The sequence below is a fragment of the Canis lupus genome, chromosome 23, assembly GCF_048164855.1.
Source record: "Canis lupus baileyi chromosome 23, mCanLup2.hap1, whole genome shotgun sequence".
Classification (NCBI taxonomy): Eukaryota; Metazoa; Chordata; class Mammalia; order Carnivora; family Canidae; genus Canis; species Canis lupus.
The window spans coordinates 27,679,905-27,698,638 of record NC_132860.1 but is presented as its reverse complement, the minus strand read 5'-3'; the positions used below and the strand labels follow the sequence as shown (position 1 = coordinate 27,698,638).

At 41.1% G+C, this 18,734-nt stretch overlaps 1 protein-coding gene across 1 annotated transcript in view; it reads right to left on the bottom strand.

Moving 5' to 3' along the window:
* Positions 1-4,974: 4,974 nt before the first annotated feature.
* PPME1 (protein phosphatase methylesterase 1) overlaps positions 4,975-18,734 on the bottom strand; it is an 88,229-nt gene continuing 74,469 nt past the window's right edge. The window contains exons 10-14 of the mRNA XM_072794567.1: positions 12,772-12,901; positions 11,869-11,913; positions 8,173-8,237; positions 7,511-7,578; positions 4,975-6,196 (exon numbers count right to left, since the gene is read on the bottom strand). Coding sequence (XP_072650668.1) covers positions 6,178-6,196; positions 7,511-7,578; positions 8,173-8,237; positions 11,869-11,913; positions 12,772-12,901 — 327 coding nt within the window. The 3' untranslated portion in view covers positions 4,975-6,177. The remainder of the gene's footprint in view (positions 6,197-7,510; positions 7,579-8,172; positions 8,238-11,868; positions 11,914-12,771; positions 12,902-18,734) is intronic.

The following is an 18,734-nucleotide window of genomic DNA, read 5'->3' as shown; positions in this document are numbered from 1 at the left end:
CCAGGCACTGTGCTAAGAACTTGGGTATACTTGTCTCCTTCAATTCTTACAATGAGATAGGTACTATTATGTCCATTTTGCAGATGTGAGAAACTGAGGCAGAGAATATGTAGCTTGTCTGAGGTTACACAGCTATAAAGTGGCAAAGCAGGATTCAAATCCAGGTCTGTCTCCAAAGATCTTAACTAGCCATCTGTTGCCTGCACTACCTGTTATTTTGCTGTGGTTGTTTTGCTCCCATTGGCAGTAATATCTTTAAAGCCAATAATTTTTGAGAGGAGTCTCCAACCCCTTCCCAGGTGTTGAAAGTTCTATCCTTTCTGCTTCTAAGGCCTAATGGTTAAGAATCCTATCAGATGTAGGTATTTGCTGAATATATAAATGAGTCACCTCAATTGCACAGAGCTACACTGTACACTTTTGTGTGAACAGCTCTGTGCTACATGTTTCATGAGAATCCAAGAAAATGAGAAGGCCTGCTCACTGCCCTTGAGGCTAAGTTAGCACACTCCCAAATATAAGACTAGCTAATTGGATATAATCAAGTGGAAAGCTGTGTGGTGTTACCTTAAGAATCATGGGAGCTGAGAGAAAAGGCAGAGCCCTATGGCTAGAGTGGGAGGAGAGGGCTTCCACAATGGAGCCCCAGGAACACAATGGAAAGAGAATGAGTGCCTATGGATTGGGTGTGTGTGTGGGGGGACACCAGCTACCACCTCACTTTTGCACCCAAGGGAGCAGGGAGAGCTGTCTGGGAGAAGGAAGTGAGAGGGTATTAATCCCGGGAGGCCCTTGTCCAACAGTGCCAAGGGCAGCCAGCACAAGCTGCCTTTTCATGGAACCATTCATTCAAAGAGTCTCCAGTCTTGGGGACTTGGCTGTTCAAACTGGGAGAAGGCAAAGGAGAGGGGGTAAGGTGGGAGAAGGGACATTTGTAGGCAGACTGCTGTACACTTAGCAAAACTATGAAATCAGTTCAGCTAGGAGGAAGAGACAAACATTTGTGGCTACTCTGTGCCAGCTATTTTATTTCCCTTGTCTTAGAGCAATTATTCCTTTTGATAAAGGAGGCAAAGGAGGCTCAAAAAACAACAAAACAACAAAAAACTTCCCTAAATTTGCAGAGCTAGAAGAGCTGGGATCTGGACTGTAGAGTTTCTCCCCACCAGCTGCTTCTAACTAACCTGTCTCTAGACTTTTTTTTTTTCCTCACCTTGAGATTCCCACAATTTTCTCCCCCTCTAGGAGGACAGTCTGCTGCACTCCTCTTTTATTCCTTTCCTTGGTCCCTGCCAGGGACATATTTGCATATGAAGCAGGTCGCCCTTGGTGAAATCAAAGATTATTTCAAAGGAATGAAGTGCTAAGGGGACAGTCTTTTTTAGCTAAGGGGTTGAGGGCCTGGCTCAGATGGATCCCCATAGATAACAACTGTCTACATGTTCTTTGAAGTTTGCCCCACTTTCAGATGGAGCATAACTAATGACCATTAACCTCCTGTTCATGTGCTTATCACCTTATGGGGAAGGCAGCAGTATTTCCTCCATGTGTAAGAGATCAGGCACTTGGCTAGTCTATTTCCAAGGTTTTGGCTGGCCACAGGCTGGGGTTTTCTAGCAAACTACTGGGAGAGGAAACCAGCTCTAGGAATAAGGGAGCCTCTTGAGTTTATATAACTTTCTGAGCCCTGGAGCCAGACTGAGAATGTGATTCTGGCCACTAGTGGGGCAGCCAACTGGGGCAGAAGAGTTGAGTCAAAAACTCTTCTTGCAGGGGAGAGTGTGACTTTCACGTTCTCTACTCCTGTTGTAGGGTCTCTTCCTGAGCCTCCCTTGTTAAAGTCCTGACCTTTTAACTCCCTACCCCTCGTTCTGATGACAGACCTCTGAATCCAACTGAGGGGTCCTTGGCATCTCATTGTCCAAATGAATTTCAGCATTGTTCATTCCACCTGCAAGATAATAAGCCTTTCCTCTTATCATCCCTGTGGTGGCAACTATGCTAGGTAAGTATACCTTTGCCTTTTACCTCACTGTTACACTGCTCTTTACTATCTCCCTGCCTGGAGTCTGGTGCAGACCAGTCCATCTCCACAGGATACTGAAGTTCATTTGACAACTCCCCAGTCCTGCCACTCAGGGCCTTTATGTCCTGCCTCCTGCTGACTCTCCTGTCAGCCTCTACTCCAACCACTCTACTCATACTAATCTACCAGTTCTCAGACTGATTTTCAAGTGTGCTGGGTTTTTGTATGCTGTCCCCTCTTCCTCCAATGTATTTTATTTCCTTTCCTTCTCCACCTCTACCTTGCGATGATGCTTCAAAGCTCAATTCAAATGATACCTATTTTATACAGCCTTCTCCGCCCGACCTGTTTTCAAAGAGGTTCAGTTGTCTCCTTCCTCTTTACACAATGTGGTCACTGTTCCTATAATAATCTGTCTAGATTATGAGCCCATTTGCAGGGCTTCATTATTTATCTGTCTCCAAAGTCCATCGGAAATCTGGTATAGAATAGGTGCTCAGGTTTTCTTAACCAGCAAATACGTGCTTCTAACAGCAGGTTTAGAAGAGGATAAGACAAGAAGTCATTCACACCCAGCTCCCTTCATGCCTTTGAGTACTCTCAACCTCAAGATTCTCCTCCCCAATAGGTCTATGGCTACCCCAAAATTTGCCTACCTTGTTTTTCCAGGAAGCTCTCCTTTGACATTCTTTAGTGCGCATGTGTGACAGAATGGCCTTTGGTTTGACCAAACATGCTCCTTCTGGCTCTATAGCAAATCCTTCATTCAAAGGGTCTGGGGTCTCTTCTGTTTCCTTCTTGAGTTCATACTGCTGATATGTAGGCTTCACAAGGATGTTATGGGCAGCACATAGTAGGTGTTCATTAAAGATATGCTCTGTGAACATATGAATGGTTCCTTCCCTGCTGTGGTACAATGGAACACTCAGAGGGCAAAGATGCTGCCATCTCCTAGCCATGGCTGTGGGTTAGTCATTTCACATCTCTGAGCTTTAGTCTCCTTACTTTTATTTTTTTTTAAGATTTTATTTATTTATTCATGAGAGACAGAGAGAGAGAGAGAGAGAGGCAGAGACACAGGCAGAGGGAGAAGCAGGCTCCATGCAGGGAGCCCGATGTGGGACTTGATCCTGGGTCTGCAGGATCAGGCCCTGGATTGAAGGTGGCGCTAAACCGCTGAGCCACTAGGGCTGCCCCTCTCCTTATCTTTAAAGTGGGGGTAATGTCTATACTTCACAATGATACAAAGATGAAAAAGATGTAAGTGACTAGCATAGAACCTAACCCAAAGCTTAACATATCATTCATTCTCAGTCTCCGTCCATCAAGTCTGAAAAAGCCTCAAGTCCCTAGTCATCATCTTCTTGCTATTTAGTCTGGTATCTCGACCAAAATGGTCTCTGCCCAGGGTCCCCTGTATTGTCCAGGAGGTAGCACGGAGAGGAAACAACCTAGGTTTTTAATTCTGATACCACCACTTCTGAGCCGTGTGAATTTGGACCTGTCTACCTACTTGTAAAAGGAACATAACAGCACTTACCTCATAGAGATGCTGTGAGAAATAAATGAGATGTGTGCAAAATGAATTAGATGGCATTCAAAATTTGATGACTATTATGACTTGCCTGGTGAACAGAAATGCTGATGTGTTCCTGAAAACCATGCGTGTGATTATGCTGCCCTCCAGTGGAGAGAGGACACAGCCCAGCAAGGGACCATCTCCCCTCCACACAGACCCCCTACCCCAAGAGCTTGGCGGGAGAAATCAGATCACACACAAGGCGCTTTTCTTCTCTGCTAGGGAGCTCATGCTTTACCCTGATATACTAAGGGAACATCTAAACCAGAACTTCTCAGAATTAATGTGTTTGTTAGAACACAAATCAGTTCTGACTCAAAAGGTCTGAGGTGCAGATAAAACCTTTAACAAGCTTCCACATGATACTGATGCTACTGGTCCACAGACTACTCTCCTTAAGTACAATACAGCAGTAACATGACATGAACTATTTATTAAGTGCTTACCCTGTGCTAGTTACTGAGAGATCCAGTTAACCTATTTTAACTTATATAGTCTTTAAGACTGTGTGAGGGAGGTACTGTTGATCATTTTTCAGAGGAGGAAACTCCAGCACAAGGAGAAAGTACAGGGCTATCTCATAGAGCCTGTAAGAAGTGGGTCTTGGGTTCCAATATAGGCAGCCTGGCTCCAAGGCCTAAGAGGAAGAAGACTCCAATAGTATAGAGGGGATGACCAAGGGAGGGACTAGGGCAGGAAACCAGCAGGAATACTGAGTAATCTAGCTGAGAGGTGAGGCCTAAGCTATGGTAGGGGCCGTGGGATGGGAAACAGTTGAAAAAGAACATGGGTAGGGGTTTGGTGGTAAGCTGGAATACAGGTGTAAGAGCCATCTAGAAGCTCAGGCCTCTGACTTGAACAATAGAGAGATGGTGGTATCTACCACTTACTGAGCAAGGAAACATGGGAGGAAGAACAAATTTCAGGGGGAAGGTTAGTTCAGTTTTAGAAATGTTCAGTATGAGTGGCTTTTGGTCATCTAGGAGAGACAGGAGGCAGACGGACCTAAAGCATCTAGAGCTCAGGAGATGATCTGGGTTGGGGGTAAAGTTCTGGTGTTGGTAGATGTGAAGCCATGAGTGTCGGAACTCACGTAAACAGTGCATAGACTGTCCTGTTCTGGGCCAAAGTCAAAAGAGCACATAACTGGAAGAATGGAACTGGAATCCAGGTCTCCTTGGCTGCAGTGGAGGCTGGCTCTGCCCATTCTACTGGGAATTCTGGATGTGAGGAGCAGGGCAGAGCAGAAAATGCCAATGGGCTCAGGAAAGGGGTTTCTGGAGACATATAGTGACTAAATCCAACAAACTGTCCCCTGCTCCCAGATCAGCAGAAATAAAGACAATTCCATGGAAAAAAACAAGATCGATAAAGGTTGGGAGATATTTATTTTCTTTAAACAAGGTCATAAATAACAAAGAAACAAAGTAGGTCCCAGACTCTGGACCGTGCAGCAGGACAGGGATAGGAAGTTGTTGGGTGGAAAGGTGGAGGGGGCCACGCATCACCTAAGACAGTCACAGAAAAGATGGGCTGCAGGACACTGCCCCTTCCTGCCCTTGGAAATGGCGTGCCTGGGCAGCAGGGGGAGGCCGCAGTGCTGTGATGAGGCAGCTGGAAGAGGGCAAAGATTGAGGATACTGGGCTGTCCTGTTTCTACGAAGAGTGACATGGAAACCACAAATGGCGAAGATAAGCTGTGAGTCTAGAAGAGGCAAGTGGGCACTCTGCACACCTCAGGGACCAAGTATGAAATGGTTAAATTTGATTCGTAAAAACAACTCCACAGGCTTTAGCCTATGGCTTTGTGCACGGGCTGTATTTAACCTGGGTTGCTCTGTGGCAGGTGAGGGCTCAAGAGGCCCCTGGAGCAGCCTGGCCTCAGCCCAGGGCAGGTGCCCAGACATGTGGGAGAGGGACAGTGGGCTCTCCCCAGATGGGAGGCCATGTGCTTGGACTGACTGGACCTGATTTTCAGGTTGGTTTCTTGTGATGCTATCCACCACCCCTCCCTATTCCTAAGGATGGGATCCTGGCCTCTCTGAGTCTTCCAACGCTAGAAGAGTAAGATTGGGATTAAAAAGGTACCTGACTAGTATTTTATTTGAAAGGGGAAAATAAGGACCACCCTTTGCATGATCCATCCCATGAGGTAGGGCAGGACCATGCCAAGAACAATCTCAAGGAATGGAGGTCCCTGAGCCTGGAGAGACATTTGGACCCAGGTGCATTGCCAAATACCAGAAATAGGGGCCCAGGGTCACAGTTCTGATGGAGGCTTCACCCTAGGCAACGCAGGGATAACAGGCAGGGGCTACCCCTGCACAGCGAAGGGGTAGGAGCTGGGGAGCCTTGGACTAAGGAAGCCGAGGTTGGTCGAAGGCCCTGGAAAACAATGCTTTTAGCAGGAATACACAAAAGGGTTTGTACATCTGGGGAAGCCCGTCTATAGGGAGCCGGTGTCACATGGTCGGGCGGGATGGTGAGGAGGAGACAGCGGCATCACAGTGGCCTCTGGTGCGATGTATTTACAACAGAGCTCAATGTTGGGGGAGGGACGGATAGCAGGTTACTAACAGCCAGGAAACACACTGCAAAGAGTGGAAAGAGAAGGGAAAACAAATGAGACCATTACTAGTTTTCCCCTGCTCACCTCTTCTCCTCCTGGAAGCCTGGGGCCCTCATGACCACCAAGGCCCTTGAGGATCTGTCCCACCTCCCCACAGCCCCATCTAGATCTAGACATACGCTCTGCTCTTTGTGAACTGGCAATGTGACCAAATGGTCCAGGGGTCCAAACACTATTATCAAGAGAAACAAAGTCTTTACTTTTAATTCCTGGTATCCGTCAATGGTTAGTTGCTTGAGGGGTGGTTCGGCATAAGGGAGTCACTTGTGTGGCTCACCGTGTCAGGCTCCTATCATCATTTCTAACGTCTATGCTGCCTTGTCACCCTCATCTACCAGGTCCTGGCATTCAGAATTCTCTAATGCAGAAGTGATTTTTCTTCAACATTTCTTCTTCAAAATTCCTGAGGGTAGGGACTAGTTCCTCTGGACCCTCACCAAAATCAGGAGACTTTCCAACTGGCAGGTATGACTCATCACACTTGTGGGCTCTCTGGGGATCAGGGGCATATAGCAGCACAGACTAGGAGAGCTCCCTAAGGTGGGGCCAGAACTGTTTGGTTTGGGTAATCATGCCTCTCTTTCTCCTCTCCCTTAACAAAGAGTCCAACTATGTCTCCCTAATCAGATGGAAAGCTTCCAAGGATGAGAGGCATCCTTTCCCCACTCAAACCAGTGTTTCTCAACTGTGAGTGATTTTGTCTCCCTTGAGACATTTGGTAAAATCTAAAGTCATTTTTGCTCATCACAACTTTGTGCATGTGGGAGTGCTACCAGTTTCCAGTGCATAGAGGCTAGGGATGCTGTCAAACGTCCTACACTACGCAGGACAGGCCCCCAAATGTCAATAGTGTGGAGGCTGAAAACGTTGCTCTGGATCTCTACAGTCTCCATGGTCTTCTAGCATCCCTCAGCAGCAGAGCAGGGGAAGGCATACAGAACTTCTCTAAGAGTCTGGAAAAAGACTGATTCCCATCCCAGCTGCCTCAGAGAAGGAGGCACCTCAAGAAGTGGGGGGATTTCTTAAGAAGTGGGGTGAGGTGGGGGCTAGGCACAATTTAATCTCAGCTCAGCAGCAACCCACTAGACCAAAGCACACAGAAACTATCAACCATGGGTCTGTAGAAACACAGTCTGGGCTGTGTTGAGGAGGAAGAAGAAAGACATGGTAACCCAAAGAGGCAGGGGTAAGGCAGAAATATTTACAACATTGTCAATATCTTTTGTTGGAGTGGGCCAGCACTGCTGGGCTCCTTAAACCTTTGTTACTTCCTTACCACTGGAATCCACCGATGGGCTCTGCAAACCTATGCCGGATCAGGAAAGTGGCAACAGCTTCAGCTACCTGGAAAAGGGAGAGATATTTCAGGCTATATATTAGCAAAGGGGATCAGTTTGGAGGTCCTGTGGGCTTCTACTGGAAGGTTATGCTCTTTAGTGGATTCATGGATCTTACAGGTCTGGGGAATTTGAAATCTAAAGGATCTGAGTCCTGGCAGGGCTATGAGACTCTTCTCTACCATCTTTCCAAGGATAGCTCCAGAGAAGTCAAGAGGAATGATGTGAAGGCTTATTTATCCCCTGAGAGTTACAACGTACCTTATTCTATAGAAGGAATGCATATTAACTTCCAACTGTGACTGTAGTTTAGGGAGCAGTTTTTATCCCAATTTTCCCTTCTTCCATCTGACTTTTGGGGGAAGGAGAGAAGTAGAGCTGAAGATCTTAACCAGAGGGCCCTGGGATGAAACTGCAGGGTGCGAGTACCTCCTCAGCCCATACACGGAAAGCCAACACCATAAGCAACTGCTAGGGAGAGGTCTGGGGAGATGGTGGAGTTATATTTGTATAGCCTGATTCAGAGGTTTGTACTATTTTCTGTGAGAGCCACGGTTACTTTCATAGCTGTCTTTTTACAGTCATAGAGCACCAGACTCACCTTGTCTGGGGCATCCTCATGGACTGCGTGGCCACACTGGGGTAGGACCTGCATCTGGAACTTTCCTGGAGAGGAAACAAATCCAGGTGACCTCAAGGCCTATTTGGTCCTCTCCTTACAACCTCTGTGGTCTCAAAGGCCACTCCAGGAGTCCAGGACCTTCCTATCTATCTATTCCCCTCCCCAGTAGTCTGGACCCAATTACCAAGGTTTGAGAAGGATGGTAATACTTGCAGCTATAATCCTGGGTAAATGATTTTCCCTTCATTTATACCTTTGGCAACTATTTAGCATGCATTTACTTTGGGCCAGATACATAGGAAGAAACAGTTCCTGCTTTCAGGAGATTTACAGTCTAGTAGGGGAACATAAAAGACAACATTCTAATGTAGCACGTAGTTCCTATGATAAAACCGAGCACATGGAAGAACACAGAAAGAGAGGCTTCATAATCAAATAGGAAGTCTTCCGAGACAGAAAAAAAAAAAACAGCCTACACAAAGGAAAGAAGGATGAAATGATACTTGTTCCTGGAAATAAAAAGCTTGGCATGGAGCTCATGAGAGTTAATAATGGGGATGGAGAGGAAAGCAGGGTATGTCAAGGATTTTGAAATTTATTATTACAATAAGTTACTGTTTGAGTGCTTAACTATATGCCAGACTGTACTAACCACTTTCTCACATTGCCTTGTAGAACACCGTAAGCTCACCATTAATGTGATAGCTATTAAGAGTGAACAGAGATGACAGATAAAGCAAGATCCCTAAAGAGACTAAAGGATATGGAAGCCACAGCTCCTCTAAGTACAGCGAGTACACTCTCAGAGCCTAAATGGCTCCATTTACAAAATAAGGCAGCATGCTCTGGAAATCCTGGTCATCACATCCCAGGATTCCTAACCCAATTACAGTGCTTTAAAATTTGTTCAAAATACTCTTCTATCCAATTTTTATAAACTTAAACAGGACAAATACCAAATTCTTTTCTGAGATGATGAAACTAATACCATGGTTAGTGAAGTGATTTGCCCAAGGCTGCTTATTTAATTAGTAGAGGAAGTAAGACCATTCCAATCAGTAAGGCCCAGCTTATGCCCTTCCTCTTTCAGTAGTCTGTCCCTGGGTGCTCCAGCCTAGTCAGCCTCATCCCCTCTGTCTTGTATCTAATATACAACTGCTAACACATTTGGATTCAAACACAAAGAAAGTTGTGCCCTGCTTGTTTTGTAAGCTTATATTTTATATGCCACTGGTGCTTGCCTCCTTAGGAGTATGTCATTTTTGCAAGAATAGAGCCTAATATCATTACTTGTTCAATATTCCTACAGGGTCCAACACAGGGCTAGACACTGAGTAAGTGCTTAATAAGTCCTGAATGAGTAACTGAGTGAATGACCTGATAACACTTACAATACCACCCTGGGCTTGATGTCTAGGGATGCATTTTTTGTTCCTCTTTGGAAGAATGGGAATAAAGAATCAGAGGGAACTCACAGATACTAACAACACTCTGTCTGGTACACATAAAATAATCACAGGTAATCCTCACAATTATTCTATAAAGTGGGCATATTGTCAAACTCTTCCCTCTCATCTTATAGATAAAAATCCTTAGGTTCAGACAACCTAAATTATTTACCTAGGTTGCATCATGAATGAGTGCTAGGTTTCTAGGAATCCATAACTAATTTCGCAGGTCTAAACACAGTCCTGGGAAGGACTTGGTTTGAAATCTATGCCAATTTGGCCATTTCCCTTTGTCTTAGGGGATGTCCCTCTCTCCAGCCATTTACTTTTTATAGTCATGGGATGCTCTGAAAGAGAAGCTAGTCTTGGCATAATCCTTACTGGGGAAATAGCAGGGCATCTAATGAGAAATCATGAATACTTCCTGGATATAATGAAGCCATCATTTGTCAGACTCTTACTTTACACACATTTTCTCATCAAACACCATACAAATGAATTGAGATACAGTATTATTTCTATTTTATAGATGAAAAAACTCAGGATTAAAGAAGTTGGCAATTCACTGAGGCCATAACACTAGTAAGTGACTCAAAGCCAGGACTGTTTGATTCCAAGGCTGGTGATCAAAAATGGTTTCAAATGCTATTGTAGTCCATCCAGATCAACTGCTTTCAGATAAGTCTCAGGGGCCATATTTGATTCTGTCTGTCCAGCATTAAGCATAGGTCTTACACAGAAAGACTGCTTAGGAAAGGTTTGCTTGAACTGAATTTAAGTAAAGATGTCTAAACTCAGAATTACCAACATCAAAAAAAAAAAAAAAAAAGAATTACTAACATCAGTGCCATAAAACTCACATAGTCCAAGACCATGATCTTGCTCCAGGCTTCAGGATACTATGTAGTTGGAGGAAGGGTAGGGTAGGAGTCCCTGGGTCCAGAATATGATAAATCATTCAGGAGCCTCTGAATAACTATTGTGAGGGAATACAGCCCCCTTGTCTGTTGAAAGCTTGAAGACAGCTAAAAGAACAGTTTGAGACCATAAACATCCAGGTAGAAATGTCCAATAGATTTGATACATGGGCCAGATCTGGAGCTCAAGAGAGAGGATGAGTTGGACCTTTAGCATTGGGAGTTATCAGGGTGTAAATAAAAGACAGGAGATTTTCCAGAGAGAGTAAGTAGAAAAAAAAGGAAGGTCAAGAACAAAATCTGCTTAAGCCTGAAACTTTGGCCTTGGAGTTAGCATCTCTTTTTCCCGTAACCGAAAAGATACCAATCCCTATTGATTTCACCTTACCAAGCCATTCATCCACACCAAAGCAAGAGCGTCCACAAAATTGGTCCCACAGCCTCCACTTCCATCTGGCTGATGCACCTGGACCTGAGTACAGCACGTCACTTTTCTGCTCATTATATCTCATGATCCCATAAACTTTCTCATTTTATAGACTGAGAAAACTAAAGCTATGGCAAGTCAAGTAACTTGCCTGGGGTTATAAAATGAGTATGAAAGAAGTAGTACTCAAAGTCAGTTCTTCCAATCTCAAAGTCTTTACTTTCGCTACCTCACCATGCTGTCTTCTAAACATAGTTTACACCTTTTTGCATCCCAATTATCCTGGACCTTTCCCTTTCCTAAGAATTCCAACAATGATAAAAATACTGATCAGTATTCAGAATATCTCCTTCACAATATTATGTATTTATAGGGTACTTAATGGTTTATAATATACTCTGCAAAGACATTGCTTCATTTTTATCCTTATAAACTCTGAGATGTAGATGGTAGTTAAGTCCCATTTTTAGATATAAGAAAATATTGAAGCTCAGAAAAGGGAAATGTTTGGTTTAGGAGTGGATGTTGATGTAAAATTTGGGCTTAACTCTAAAGCTCATGCTCTTTCCATTATACTTCCCCATCGCAAAACATTAATTTCCACATAACTCTGCCTTCAGAGAAGGACCTAGGGACATGACGTCTTTTCTAAGATTTATTTATTTATTTAAAAGAGAGCTGTGCATGCGAGTGTGAGTGGGAGGAAGGGCAGAGGGAGAGGAAGAAAGAGAGAAGCCCAAGCTGACTCTCCACTGAGTGTGGAGCCCCACTCAACGCTCAACCTCACGACCCTGAAATTATAACCTTAACTGAAGTCACAAGTCAGATGCTTACCTGGCTGAGCCACCCAGGCACCTCTGGATATAATTTCTTGATTACTTACCTTGCATTTGGCCAATAGTCAGATCCTTATCCAATCTATCAACACCTAGAACAAAATAGGAGAATCCGGAAGTAGCTTACTAAAAAAGGTTGTGTGAAAATTGTTACAGAGTTGTAAACATGATGACATTTTTAATTCATGTTAATAACAATCCTAACTCCTTAAGGGTATATCCTCATCACATGAAGATTTCCAGAATGAAGTTCCCCTGTAATCTTTTTGCTCATTTAAACTGGTTTCTGAAAACAGAGTTTTACTTTTTAAAATTTCCATTATACTCAGAATATCTTCACACCACTCTGGGTGGACTTGCGCTTAACTAAGGATTGAAGGCAGGCCAGAATTAGGCTATCCCAGATGGATGCTTGTGCTTATTAGTTAGGTTTTAGGGATTTGGTGTGGAGAGAAGAGGACAAATGAGTGAGGATGGTACTTTACTTTGGAAGCCACTACCCATGTGGTATGTAGTTTTAACAAGGATATACTCAGATGATGATATACCTACACTGCTATGGACTGAATTTATCTGCCCCTCCACTCCCAATTCTATGTTGAAGCCCCAATCCACAATGTGACCACATTTGGAGATATGGAAATAATTAAGATTAAATAAGGAAGGAATTAAAATTAAATGAGGTCATATGGGTAATGGCCCTCATAAGACAGGATTAATGTCCTTTTAAGAATAAACACTAGAGAGTTTGCTCTCACTCTTCTGCCATGTAAGGACACAGTGAGAAGGCGGTTGTTTGCAAGCCATAAGAAAACTCCCACCAGAACTTGACTGTGCTGATACCCTGATCTTAGACTTCCAGCCTCTGGAACTGTGAGAAAATAAATTTCTTGTTTAAGCACCCAATCTATAATATTTTGTTATGGTAGCCTGAGCTAATACACACTTACCAGCCAAGAGCAGCAATTTAGGAATAGGACAACTAAGAAAGAGATTGGATAAGCCTCGGAACCAGCCATCCCAGTATTTTTCTGTTTTTGCCAGTTCAATTCTCCAAGTGTACGGATGGTCCTTCTTGGTCTGGAGGAATAAAAGCAAGTTCTGAGTCTCTGAGGGCAAGCCCTGGAGGAAGAGGATAAAAACTAGGTCCCTGAGAAAGGAAAGGGAAAGAAACTAGCACTTATTAAAGTGCCTACTATGTCCCAGATATTTTCATATACACTTAATCATTATAATAGCCTTGTGATATAGGTTGTTATAACTTCCATGTTTAGATAACTAGAAGTTAACTTTTTGCTTCTATTAATATCAGTGAACTTAGGAAACTTTAAGATCACAAAGCTAATAATGGTAGAGCCAAGACTATGCTTCTCTTCTATCCATTTGACAAAAAAGAACATATCCATCAAAAGGATAATCACAAAAATCACAGCACAGTATGAAAAAAAATGCTTATGATATAATTTTAAGAGAAAGAAGCAGAGTATAACATGTCATCTAAGTGACTACCAGAAAAATGTGGTGCACATAGGGAAAGAACTGGAAGGAAAAACTGAGAATATGTTGATTTGTCAGTAGAGCATTTTTTCTTGTATTTTGATTTATGATAATGATATCATATTCCTGCAATAGTAATCTGAAAAAGGAAACCTGACACAAATGTTATAAAATATATGTTAAATCCTGATATATACTAGAAAAGCCAGAATATATGCACTCATCAAATACAAGCTGAACAAATAAATGATTCTCTATACTTTTCTGTATCACTGAAAATGCGAGTGTGAGTGGGAGGAAGGGCAGAGGGAGAAGGAGAAAGAGAGAAGCCCAAGCTGACTCTCCACTGAGTGTGGAGCCCCACTCAACGCTCAACCTCACGACCCTGAAATTATAACCTGAACTGAAGTCACAAGTCAGATGCTTACCTGGCTGAGCCACCCAGGCACCTCTGGATATAATTTCTTGATTACTCTATTGGCCAAATGCATGAAAATGGGTTAAAGACCTAAATGTAATACCTAAAACTATAAAACTTCTAGAAGAAAACATAGAGGAAAGCTTCATATAGCTTTTTGGGAAATTGAATTTGACAATGATTTCTTGGTTATGAGACATCTTTTTGTTGCAAAGGCAACAAAAGCAAAAATAGACAAATGGACTACATCAAACTTAAAAAAGAACACAATCAACAGTGAAAAGGCATTGTATGGAATGGTAAAAAATATCTGCAAATCATGTTATTTGATAAGGGTTTAATATTCAGAATATATAAAGAGCTCCTATAACTCAATAATAAAATATCAAATAACCTGATTAAAAAATGAGTAAAAGACTTGAATAGACATTTCTCCAAAGAAGATATACAAATGCCCAATAAGTACATGCAAAGATACTCAACACCATTAATCATAAGGGAAATGGATATCAAAACCACAATGAGATATCACTTTGTACCCATTAGGATGGCTATAACAAAAAAGATAAAATAACAAGTGTTGGCAAAGATGTGGAGAAATTGGAACACGTAGGGCACTACTGGTGGGATTATACAATAGTACAACCACTATGAAGACAGCATGGCAGTTACTCAAAAATTAAAAATAAAACTATCATATGATCCAGCAATTTTACTTCTGGGTATACAGCCAGAAGTGAAAGCAGGGTTTTGAAGAGATATTTGTAGACCCATGTTCATAGCAGCATTATTCACAACAGTCAAGAGGTGTAAGCAATCCCAGTATCTACTGATGGATGAATGGATAAACAAAATGTGTTATATAGATATTTAGACTTAAAGAAGGAAATCTTGTCCCATGCTACAACATAGAGGAAATTTGAGGACATTGTATCAACTGAAATAAGCCAATCACAAAAAGACAAACACTGATTCTACTTCTATGAGGTATCTAATGTAGTGGAATTCATATAAAGTAAAATGGTAGGTATGGGAGGAAACAGAAATTGTTGTTTAATGAGTACAGAGTTTCAGATTGAAATGAAAAAGCTCTGGAGTTCTGTTGCACAACAATGTGAACACTATCGAACTATATAATTAAAAATGAGTAAGGTGGTAAATTTTATGTGTTTTTTACCAAAATTAAAAAAAAAAGATCACTGTGTCTTCCAGTTCTCACTAAACAATGCATGTGCAACACTTCCCATTTATGAACCACTTCTAACAAATTCCACAGTCAGAGACAGCAAGACCCTCCTAAATGCACAATGTACTCTATATGCAAATGACAAATTTAAGGTAAGGGAACTTTCAAGGATAGTACTATTATAAAAACAAATTAAAAAAAAAGAGGAGCTCATCTCAAGTCCTAAAAATGTAAAAACAAAGAAAAAATTCTGGATAGAATTAGAATTGCTCCTATATTTAGGGTTATAATAATATATCCTTTCTCTGGACAGCTGGATCATAACATAAAGTTAATTTAGTTTAGATGCCTCCTCCTGCAAATGGTAAAACAGATCAATGTAAGAAACAAAACAGATGAACATAGGGGTAAAAAGAGAGAGGCAAACCAGAAAACAGACTCTTAACTTATAGAGAACAAACTGAGAGTTGTTTGAGGGGAGGTAGGTGGACAGATGGGTTAAATGGGTGATAGATACTGAGGAGGGCACTTATGATGAACACAGGGTACTGTATATAAGTGATGAATCACTAAATTCTACCCCATGAAACTAATATTACACTCCACTCTATGTTAACTAACTGGAATTTAAATGAAAACTTAAAACTAAAGAAAGAAAAGAAAAAAACCCACCAAAGATCGAGGTAATGAGATCTAACTGTTGGAGAGGAGAAGCAGAAGGCTGGCTACCAATCATCCTGGGATGTTCACCTGGGCAGGATGTGGTTTTCCACACAAGGGCATCAACCACAGGATTGTGTTATTTCCCAACACCTCACTTGAAAGGCATTTAAAAAGATAGGCTTGTGTCAGTCAGACTTGACTTCATGCAAATCCCAGCTCCATCATCAACTAATAAACTATGAGACCCTTGGGAAAGTTACCTAACTTCAAGTCTGTTTTCTTAGTTATAAAGAGGGCAACAGAAAATCTCAAAGGATTGTTGTAAGGATGAACTAAGATATTCATGTACGTAAAACAATAGGAACATGGTCTGGCATATAATAAGTAATAAAAAAACCAAAATCTTAAGAATATGGGATTTCAATAATCTTAAAAAAGAAGACAAAGCTGGAAGACTTACACTTCCTGATTTCAAAACTTACTATGAAGCTACAATAATGAAGACAGTGGAACTTACATAAAGATAGACATATATTATCAATGGAACAGAACTGAGAGTCCAGAGATAAACTCTGGCATTTGATTTCCAACAAGGAATGCAAGACAATTAAATGGGAAAGAAGGGTATTACCAACAAATGGTCCTGGAACAGCTGAACATCCACATGCAAAAGAATGAAGTTACACCTCCTACCCTTGTACTATACATAAAAATTAACTCAAAATGGATCACAGACTTAAATATAAGAGCTAAAACTAGAAAACTCTTAGGAGAAAACATACACATAAAGTTTTGTGACTTGGTAGGCAAAACCTTCTTAGATATGACACAACAAAATGATAACTAGATAAAATGAATTTCATCAAAATCAAACGTTTGCACTTCAAGAACACCATCAAGAAAAAGAAAAGACAACCTCCATAACAGGAGAAAATATCTGCAAATCAGGGACTTGTATCTAGAATATATAAAGAACTCTTAAAATTCAATAATAAAAAGACAAAATACCCCATTGAAAAATGGGCAAAGGATCTGAGTGTACATTTCTCAAGAGAAGAAATGGCCAGTAAGTCCATGAAAAGATGCTTAATATCAATAGTCATCAGGAAAATGTAAAACCACAATGAGATACCACTTCATATCCATTAGGATGGCTATAATCAAAAAGAAAGACAATATTATAAGTGCTGACAAAGATGTAGAAAAACTAGAACACTCAGACACTGGTGGTAGGAATATAAAGTGCTGTCAGCCCTTTGGAAAATAGTTTGGCTATTCCTCAAATGATTAAACACAGAATTAGCATCCAGCAATTCCACTTGTAGGTGTATACCCAAGAAAAATAAAAACCTATGCCAACATAAAAATTTGTACACAAATGTTCATACCAGCATTATTCAAAACAGACAAAAAAGTGAAAACAATCTAAATGTCCACTAACTGATGAGTTTGGATAAAAAATGTGGTTTACCTATACAAAGGAATATTAGCCATAAATAGGAATGAAATGCTGATACATGCTACAACATAGATGAACCTTGAAAATATTATGCTAAGGTAAAAGAAGCCAGTCACAAGACTATGTATTTATGATTCCATTTATATGAAATGTCCAGATGAGGCAAATCTATAGAGACATAAGGTGGATTAGTGTGGATGCTTAGGGCTGGGAATGTTGGGGAGAAAGAGGAAATGATTGCACACAGGTATGACTTTTTTTTAAAAAAGTGATGAAAATGTTCCAAAATTAGATCATTGTGATGGTTGAACAACTCTGTGATTACTAGCAACCACTGAATTGTATACTTTGGGTGAGTTACCTTTCAATAAAGCAGTTTAAAAAGAGAGACTGATGCATAAAGGAATACCTCCTAGACAACTGAAGTTTATTCCTTTAAAGAATAAATGACCAAAGGTTAAAGTTTCCCTTTTCTCTTCTATATTTTAATCATTTTGTATTAAATATCACTCCCCACTGCCAATATATATCTTGTCTTCTTTTACACAGCAAAATGAATGCAACAGAACTCTTACATATGTATCAGGATCATTTCAAACTTTTTATATTATATTATAACAGAGATGTCTCTAAGGGCTAATGGGCTCTAAATGGCCCCTGGCTACCATGCTTTAGAAGTTGTGACTTTGTTGTTGTAGTTGCTAAGTTTAATTTGCATTATTAATATTTTCTCCATAATTTTACTTTTTCTTTATTGAGATATAATTAACTTATAACATTGTGTAGGTTTAAGGTGTACAATGTGTTGATTTGATACATTTAGACATTACAATATACAACACCATAGCGATAGCTAATACCTCTATTATGTCACATAATTACAGTTTCTTTTTGTCCTAGGAACAATTAAGAACTAGTCTCTTAGTAACTTTGAAGTTTATAATATTGTTGCCTGTAATTATTATGCTGTACATTGGATCTCCAGGATCTATTTATTTACCAGTTGCAAGAAGTTGTTTGTGTTGTTTGGGGTTTGCGCCCTTCCTCAAAGGTAGACTGTTTCAGTTGTACTCCCTATTGCCTGATGTGTTTCAGTCTGCCCTCCTAACAAAACTGCTGGAGTTGACTAACTCCATATAACTGGGCTTATAAAAAAAAATTACAAGGAAAAAATAAGCAGAAATTAAAAACCAGAGGATCTGGATGTGTTTCAGCACCAACATTATAGGTGTCTGTAGGCAAGTAACTGTACCTGAGTTGTAACTGCATCTACAGTGAAGAGCTAAAATGAGAACTAGGGATGATAAATATGATATACTTAGTATAGCTCCCAGTACATAAAAGGCAAAAAAGTAATTGACAGTTTGTATCAGAATCTTAGATCTACTAAATATTATTTCATTACCTTGGGCAAGTCTCTTCATCTCAGAGTCTCAGTTTCTACACTGTTAACATGGGAGAAAAGATCTCACCTCACAGAATGTACGGAGGGCAAATTAATCATGCACTGTTTATATTTTTATAAATTTCTAAGAGGTACACAGAATTACTTATTGATCTTAAGGACGACAAAAAGATCTTCATTAAATTAAAAATTCTGGGGATCCCTGGGTGGCGCAGCGGTTTGGCGCCTGCCTTTGGCCCAGGGCGCGATCCTGGAGACCCGGGATTGAATCCCACATCAGGCTCC